Source organism: Nestor notabilis, unplaced genomic scaffold (genome assembly GCF_000696875.1).
Source record: "Nestor notabilis isolate BGI_N333 unplaced genomic scaffold, ASM69687v1 scaffold36296, whole genome shotgun sequence".
NCBI classification, from domain to species: domain Eukaryota; kingdom Metazoa; phylum Chordata; class Aves; order Psittaciformes; family Psittacidae; genus Nestor; species Nestor notabilis.
The window spans coordinates 15,431-24,736 of NW_009932136.1; the positions used below are offsets into that span (position 1 = coordinate 15,431).

Here is a 9,306-nt window from a genome sequence, read left to right on the forward strand (position 1 = left end):
TCTGCTCTAAATGTAAAGCTTTTATAAAAGCATTATGCATTAAATGGTGCAAACTACTGTTATGCTCCAGGACAGTAGTACTTTGAAGTGTCCTCTTCTTGTCTTGGGGACTCCTTGTAACTATGATTGGGAAACTGAAAACTGATCTGGAGCTCAAATGAGCCCAGCTCATTGAAATTGGTTTTTATTTACGGAGGTGTGGCTTTTTCACATTCATTTGCTGTCTGAGGTATCTATATACAAACCTGTATCCAAAACCAAAACAGATCAAAAACAACAAAAAAATTCTTCTAATTGTTCAAACTTAGAGACTATTTTATTTTTTTCTTCTAAAAATAAGCAAAATTTGGCCCACACTCTAGTTCAAATAGGAATACCTTCAGCATATGGAGTTTTATACGTGTATTTTTATCCCTTTTAAAGCCAAACTTTTTCAAATTGGCGGCCTCGGTTAGCACTTGTAACTGATCTTTTCAATCAGTAAGAGACTTGAGGCTTTTCTCACTTCAGTTGAGGAAGAGAAAGAAGAATGAGCCATGGGCAGTTTTGTGGACTATGTCTGTTATTTCACAGTTAGCTTATCTCTTCAGTTCTGCTGATAATGTTGGGTTTTTTACTACAGGGAGACTTTGGATGTAAGGCAAAATGAGAGGAAATAGGCTCTCTGGCGTGTTCTGGGGAGTACGTTCTGAACCATATTAGTAAGAAGAGCTTCCATAGAACATAGGACAGTAAAATACAGTGATTTGGCTTTAGTGACCTAATGCTAACCATTTTCCCCCTTTCAGTTTCTTCTAAATCAATACAATACAATTAAAGCAGTAAGTTACAGTGCTTTGAAGGGCAGTACATTTCAGTGCCATGAATCTGCATATGTGAGGCATGTGTACTTGTAGAGAAAACCCAAAACTGCTAACATTTGTAAGGGAGCCTTTAATCTTATTTAATTGAAGCAAAATTTGTATTTCACTTGCTCAGAGAAGACTTCAGGATCAAGATGACTTGGTAGGTCATGCCTGTGTAGGCGTTTTTATGAAACCAGATTAATAGACTTCACTAGTAGCATAGCTCATTATCTAGGAATGGAAGTAGTTTGCCCAAGCAGTGAGTGGCGGGGGGGGACAGGGGGGAGTAGGGACGTATCTGCATACGTGCTTTTGTAGAGCTCAGAAAAAAAAAAGAGGCAGCACACAGTTTCAGAAGATTCATACCATGCTTTTTTCATTTTGAAACTTAGTAAGATCCCAAGTCAAACTATTACTTAGTCCAAAAGTTTATTATTGTTGGGGTTTTGATGAGGAAGAACACAAAAATAGTGGCATGTGTGGATTATGCGTCTTCAGATGTTTAGTTTTATGTAACTGGGAAAACTGACAGGTTTATGTAGGATATGTTCTAGTAAAAATAATGGTCTTAAAGCTAGGCCATCTATTTTTGGTAGAAGTAAGAAACAGGCAAAGTGTTGTTCAGAGTTCAAAATGAACTCTTGTCAGACCACAGAGATATCTGTGTAACTGAATTCATTTTCACTTTATCCAGACTTGTCTCTTAGGATTTTAGCTGAGATTCACAGCAAAATTAGAAGTTTCTAAATGCTGTAACAATACAGTATTGGTAATTTACAGCAGTTATGGACTATTAAAAGTAGAGGAACCAGAGGACCTGTCTCATGAAATATCTGGTGCAGATGTTTTATTTCAATGTGTTGCTAATGGCAGGGTTCACAAGACTTTGTGTCCTTATCCAAACCTGAGCAGTACTGATTTGCTGATCCACTACAGTTGGGTGATGTCACCAGTTCTAGTTACAGTCTAATAATATTGTGCACAAAATATTCATGAAGAGGGACTACTTTTCTATTATACTACATTTGACTGTGTTTTTTATGAAAAAAATTCAACAAGACAAAAGCAGTGAAGGAGTAACAAAGGGATTACACAATATTTCTGAAGCTGGTCTAGAGCAGTTCTGGTATTACAGGGGTCTAACATGGAACTGGATGTTGTTGGATAACACTCAAACACTTCCAACCTAGACTGCGAGGCAAGAGGGACAGGCACCAGCTCTACTTATACCTGGATGTGGGGCTTTTTTCTGGAAGTGCAGTTTTTTCAAGATGGATTTGAAATAATTTCAACTGTATCATAATCAAAACAAAGCACAGCAGACTGTCCAGTGGAAACTGAAGTCAGAGGAATGCTGGGTGCAGATGAGTTAGCTCTAAGAGGATGGTTTAAGATGATCCTGACCCCTTACTCCTTTCTTCCTTTACTCATTTTTCTCCTAACAGAGAAATACATCATTTGTTATAATTATATTAGACCCTCAGAAATGACTCATCATATTATGGGCACCAGCAGACTTAACTGAACAGAGGATATTTTTAAACCCAAAATATATAGTTATATCTGAGTTATAAACCTTTGAAATGAAACTGTTGTCTTTAAAAGCTTTTAGCACTGGTATCTGCCTCTTTAACAAGAACCAGAGCTACAAATAAAAATACTTATTATTCTAAGTGATGTCAAACTTCTGTAGTACCAATTTGAAAAGCAAGCAAGACATTATTGCACATTGTCTTAAATTTGTCAGTTGAAAAACTGAAACACCATGAATGCAAAACTTCCTGATCTGGAAAAAGTTTGTAAAATTAAAACCGAATCTATAATGTACAGTGACAGTATCTGAAAGAGTTTGAATGCCTATGTGTGTATATATATACTTGTATAAGCATATATTGTCTTTACATAGATACTCACACATACAGAAGGTACTATAGTACTTCAAATTTCCTTCTTTTTTCATCTATAAAACTAATTGCAAATTATTTCTTTTTGTTCTTCTCACAGCTGAATTTTTATTCCTCTTGTGGGGTGTTTATCTCTGCTATGCAGTGCGGACAGTCCCATCAGCATTTCATGAGCCACGTTATATGGCTGTTGCAGTTCACAATGAGCTCATTATCTCTGCTATATTCCATACAATTAGGCAAGTGATCTGTAGATCTAGTAATTAACTATTTATTTTTCAGGTTTCATATCGTGCAACTTAAAATGGGTGAATGGGTTAGGATGCATAATGGAAGGTGTCATAAATATTTAATTCTGCAGATAAAGTGATTACTAAACTTAAAAGTGATCTCATACGATTCAAGAATATGTACAATCAACTTGTTAATTGCATAATTAGGGTTTTTTTCCAGTATAGCTAGCTGATATGGTCTTGTCTCGAAGTTCAGCATATATGATAAATTAGATAAAGCAAAACTACTGTCTGTCTTCAGTCACCTACATACTGCTCACTGGTTTGTATCCCTAGGAAAACAGCAGGTAAGAATGTTGGTTTATATGAACTTTTCCTGGTGTGTAACAGATTGGCAAGGTGCAGCTGAATGTTAAGATAATTATACTGGTTTGTGCATGAAGCATAGTGTTTTATATGCCAATATAAAAAATTGGTATGCATACAATGCTATAACAAATATAAAGCATGTGTTTCTTGTGAAGTTTATAAGGAGCTCTACATTTCATGCTTGTAAATTATTAGAGTAGTAACAAATAAATAAAGATCTATGAAAATTACTATATATGCCTTTCCTGCAGAGCACCCTGTAAAAATTAATTCATCCTAGAATATTCCAAATAGCAAGATAACATGAATTTCATCTCATCCTGTAAGATATCCTAATGAATTTCTGTGACATACTCACACTTTGCTTTGCTTCCTGACAGACCTTATCTACTAAGATCTTTTTTTCTTAATTGCTCCACTGACAGTCTTCAAATACTTTTCTCTGTTCCTTGGTCTGTCTTGGAACTCACATTTGTCTCTGCTTTCTTTTTTTTTTTTTTTTCTTCTGAGTAAACAGCAGCAAAGTGAATTTTCCGTCTCTATTCCCTCCAGGTGTCTTTTTCCCTTATCATTGGTATAAACTTCGCAGCACTTTTCAGGCTTCCAACTTTTTGTTTCCTTCAACTTCTCCTAACCCCACATCTCAACATCCACATGCTCTTGAGATCTTCTTTACTCCACAAATAATACAAACATCTTCAAAAATAATGTTTAAAATCTGTATTTGATAGAAGCATTTTTCTTTTCATTCCTGATAGATGGAAAATTCACTTACAATACTTTTGTATCGATGATAGCAAATATGACAGCTTCTCAGTCAAAATTTTCACCCGTTAATGTTCCTAAACCATATTCTGGGCCATGTTAGAAGATAGATCTCAGTACATTTGGAGAGCTATTATGATGTGGGTTGAAAGTTTCTTTTAACAATAGGACAGGGTGAAAGTAATCTTGGATTAAAGAGAGGGGAAAAGGGGAAAATGTGGCACACTAATACATGCCTTATGAAGGAGACACAAAAGGATTAGGTCTTTCAGTTTATCTATTAAGAATCCTGTTCCTTCAGCCTGAGGTCTGCTGAACTTGTTCTTTAAAATAATTTAAAAAAGTACATTTTGTATTGATTCTTTGCACTTGGTCTGATACATGACAATTTGCTAAAGAAATATCATGTACTGTTTATGGATAGGAATGAATAAAACACACTGGAAATACATGATCCATCCTGAGATTATGTCCATTTCTGTATACACAAGTCTTAATCCAGTCTCTTTGAAGTTCACTTTTTATTTTTGTTTCCTTTTTTGCCTCTGTCTTCCCCCACCAAATTTTGGATGTAGCCGAAAGGGCAGAAATGTAAGACTCAGATTTATATGACATATATGAGTTGTTGTAAAGTTGAAAGCACTGGAGCCCTGAAGGACACCTACTATATTACAAGGCAGCCATCCAGTCTGAAAACTCACAAAGCTCATGTAAGATTCATGTGAGCTCTAAATAAAACCTTGGACTGTTTGCATTTTGTTTTCCTTTAAAAGTATTATTCCCATTTGAGAAACAGAGGATTCTTGATTATCTTCAGATCAGCATAGCATTAAATTCCTGCATGGCACTTTCTCTTGTATTACTGAGGAAAGCAAAATTTATATGGAAAAAATCTCATTCAAATAGAAACCCCATCTCTGCTAGGTCTGAAGGGCTACAACAAATGCTGTTTTGCTTTCAGGGATATAGCGTGGATGCCTTAGTCAAGGCTTCACACATAAAACAAGCAAAAAGCCTTCACAATATTTGAGGATTGGAGTCATAAGGGTTAACCAAACCTGGTGGGCATCAGGACCTGGAAGCTTTCTCCCCTCTGTCTCTCTGCCTGGTGGACTTGGCTGCTGCTGTTTCCTGGGTAGACGGAGCACATCCACTGGTGCAGTCACACACAACACATGGCTGGCCACATGGACCAGTGTAGGTCCAACAAGTACAACCTGGTTCTGTTCCTCCTCTGCAGCTGATCATGTCCCCTGATGAAGCACGCACCCTGTGTAGGTTCACAATCACACTGCATTCACAGGTCCTTTGAATATGAGCACAGTCCTTAAACCAATCTGATATCCATGTCCAGGTTTGGCGCCCTGTGCCCTGTCATAGGCTGAGACCTTGGGTCTAACCAAAGTGGGTCTCCCGTGTGCTGGCTAGTCCAGCCTGAAGTTTGGTTATGAATTGCACATACACACATGCACAGCATAGAGAGTGAGGTCACACAGGCATTAGGAGAAGGATTTAATGAGAAGATAGATAATGCAGAGATCAGCTACAGGGCATAGTTGGTGATTATTTGCTTTCATGTCACTAGCCCTTTTTATCCCCCGTTCTTTCCATGCTTGTTCTTCCCCTATCTACCTTAGTCCCCCTCTGTCTCTGTCCTTGTCTTGTCCCAGATAAACAACCCACCCTCATTAATTTTTACTATTTGTCCCGGTTCTGCTACGTCTGTACTCCGATTTGGTACTTATGATACCACTACCTAGATAATTACAGCCCTACATGCTCTTACTGATATGGTTCCATTGGTATCACTGACCTTTCAAGTTCTACTCCCCCAAAGGCCCCCAGTGCTCCCTTCAATTACCGATAAAGTTTGGCCATGTTTCAGATGACTCCCCATTAACCGTCTATGAAATCTTGCCATCCGCTATCAGGACTGTCTGCAACTCTGCAACTTTTGTTCACTTTTTGCTCTGTTGTTTGTTACATCCAGCAGTTTCTCATGTCATCTTCAATAGCTCCCATGTTGTGTTCAGTTAAACCTCAGGCCTGAGTCTTCTCATATCCCTGCACCCCTCAACACCAACACCTCTGCAAGAAATAATTATAATATTTTATTGTGTTCATGAAACATTTAATTTACAAAGTATTAAACGAGAAATGATGACTGTATTATTAGGGCATATAAGCCAGTGTTTCATGCCAAACTATTTCTGTTAACAAAAGCTTCTGCAAAATATGCATCTGTGGACTTGGATAAGTTGCAAATATCATTTCTATCTATCTGAATGATTTTTGTAAACCTGAAAATTACAAGCCAGTGGAACATCCATTCATCCATTGCATTGCTTATCATTTCTATCTTTGGAAGCTTACTAAAGCAGATAAGCCAAGCATGCTCCAGCTAGCTTTAACTGCACTGCTTGTTCTACTGCTCTTTGAGAAAGCTCAGCAAGGAATCGCTTGGTTTGGGAGGTTCAGCCACTTACTTCCTAGCATTTGCAAGGCTCTTGAGCCCACAGCATTGGGCTGGGTGATCCTGCAATCAAGACCGTTTCTCTGCTCCTTGCTAAAATGCATTTCAGTCTGGTTCTCTCTTTGATGGCTTATCAGCTGCACTCTGTAGCTGTGATCTGTGGGCATCCTGTATTTATGAATTGCACTGCAATTTATCATAGTACATGTGCTTACTTAACCTAAAATCACCCATTCAGATCCTTAATGTATATAAGCTGCCATAACTCAGTTCAGGCCAAAGAAGCTGTGACAGTATAAACCATCCAAAAAGATAGCTAAATGGAGTGAGAAAGATGGAATAAACAATATCATTTAAGGTCTGTTGTTTCTTTTATATTCTGTTTTGGCTTGTTTAGTTGGTTTTGTTTTGTTTTGTTTTTTTCTGAGTTGTTTTCAATTGGTAAAGCATGAGGATGTCATTTTTAGTCTGTATGAAAGCAGTACAAAATAAAACCAGTTGTGTCTGGCTTTTCAATGAAAAGAAACCTAAGGAACATTAAAGATGTTAAATCTAATGCACTGGAGAAAAGGCAGTGAATTGCAACCTTGAATTCTATTTTCAGATTCATTCTTGCTTCGAGACTTCAGTCTGACTGGATGCTGATGCTGTTCTTTGCACACACACACTTGACTGTGACAGTCACTGTTGGGCTACTTCTGATCCCTAAGGTATTTGAGTCTCCTGATTTTTTTCTTTTTCCAAGACTGAGGCAGATAAATGTTCTGCAGAAGCAATTCTGCATAAAATTAGCAACTGATAGAATATGAAGATAAAAAATTTGGCTATGTCACCTAAAATGCTGCGTTTTTTTTTTTTTTATTTTAAAAGCTCTTACACATTTTCAAAGATTCTTTCTTTCAGCTTTCAAAATTCCAGGAGTTTAAAGTACTTAAAATTTTGATGTGATTAATACAAAGAGGAAAGAATCCTGCCTTGCCTAATGATGCTTATTTTCAGGTATTTGGTTCAAGTTGTAAAATTTTCAGGTTAATGAAGCTGCTCCTATCTTTTGCCTATGTGTCAGAATAGGGCATGCTGTTAACTGTGAAATATACATACAGGAAACAGTCGTAGCAAGGAGACACATCAATGGAGCCTTGATACTGACTAACCTTGTTTTATTTTAAATTACTTTTCTGGTCTTTAGAATAGTCTTCTTATTTTCTATTTTATGTTCATGTACTTTATTACATACCTTCAGAGATGTCTTTCTAGACTAACCTAAAAAATGTGTTGACCTTTCTGAAGCTGACTCATAACTAGAGATTCAGCATTTCCATTTTTAGTTTATTATCTGTGTAACCCTGCACAAACTTTTTTCCCAACACAGCAATTAATGCAGGAAATTAAGAGAAGATTCACAAGGTTTAGTTCCATTCATAAAGTCCTGAGGCCAGACGACTGTGTGGACAATAGTAACTACAGATGAGTGAATCACTGTGAATTAAAAAAATAGCTGACAGCCTCTCTCTGCTCTTGAACCAAGCATTTGCTAAAACTTGGAAGAGAGGAATTAACTTGTCTCCTTTTTTTATTTGTTTCCTTCTGGTCTTTCTTTTTTTTTTTTTCCTATTTTTGCCACCACATCTCTTCTTTTTCAGGGCCAGGATCTAAAATGGGAGAATTGCTTTTTGCAGGATTATTAAACTGTATGGACTGTATGGACTATAAAATCCAGTCTTCTGGCTTTAGAAGCCTAATTGGAAATACTGGCTGAAAGACTATTTCCATACCAGCTTAATTTAAATGCAATTTTAAAGAGATTCAAATAAGCACCAAATTAACTGTTCAGGGAGAGGGTTTTTTATTAAAATCTCTAAAATTTATCAAGTTAAGCCATTACTAATAGGAGTTTGTTCCATACAATACTGATATTCTGTACTACTTATGCCAGTGATGCCGATAGCTTGTGATTTGAGTTCAGGAATTCACATGAATTCCATAGAAGGATTATTGTGCAATAGAAACTGTTGGTGTAAACTCTTACAATGATGCTGAAGTAAACTTTTGAATTGATGGCAACATCCTTTTTATGAATACTTTTTGCAGTTTTCACATTCAAGCAATAACCCAAGAGATGATATAGCTACAGAAGCTTATGAAGATGAGCTTGACATGGGTCGATCTGGATCCTATCTGAACAGCAGTATCAATTCAGCATGGAGTGAACATAGTTTGGATCCTGAAGATATTCGGGTATATATAATTAATTTAAATAGCATTTATTGTCAAGAACAACACTTTTTCCTATGAGTAAATTCTGAATTGCATCAATTTGAATTTTTGTGCATGTATCAGCCGAAACAGGCCAGCTTAGGTCTCTCAGTGATTGTGGTATCAGGTCACATAAAATCTCATGGAAAATATTCACTAGTGTGAAGAGACACTGCATCACTAATTGTAGTAAAAGTCATACTGGAGGCTAAGGAGGTGGAATCCACAGCAAGAGCTGTTTATCAGTTTACATAGCCTCTTTGAACTGTCTTGAAGTGCAAACAATATGTGGTGTCAGTGTGACCAGTCATTTGTACATAATGTATCTTTAACTGTACATAACTAGATAAAACTAAGAAAACACACGATTAACAGAAAAGGTACTTTATTCCTACCTTACATGATAAAAGAGTTTATGTTCCCAGAATAAAGACTAGCTGTAGAGTTCAGCAGCACAGCAT

The 9,306-nt window shown here is 36.8% G+C and overlaps 1 protein-coding gene across 1 annotated transcript in view; it reads left to right on the forward strand.

Annotated features, from left to right (window-relative positions):
- Positions 1–9,306, forward strand: part of GPR158 (G protein-coupled receptor 158) — a gene marked incomplete at its 5' end in the record, with an annotated part of 20,790 nt that overhangs the window by 9,738 nt on the left and 1,746 nt on the right. The window contains 3 exons of the mRNA XM_010016215.1: positions 2,850–2,988; positions 7,194–7,299; positions 8,681–8,827. Coding sequence (XP_010014517.1) covers positions 2,850–2,988; positions 7,194–7,299; positions 8,681–8,827 — 392 coding nt within the window. The remainder of the gene's footprint in view (positions 1–2,849; positions 2,989–7,193; positions 7,300–8,680; positions 8,828–9,306) is intronic.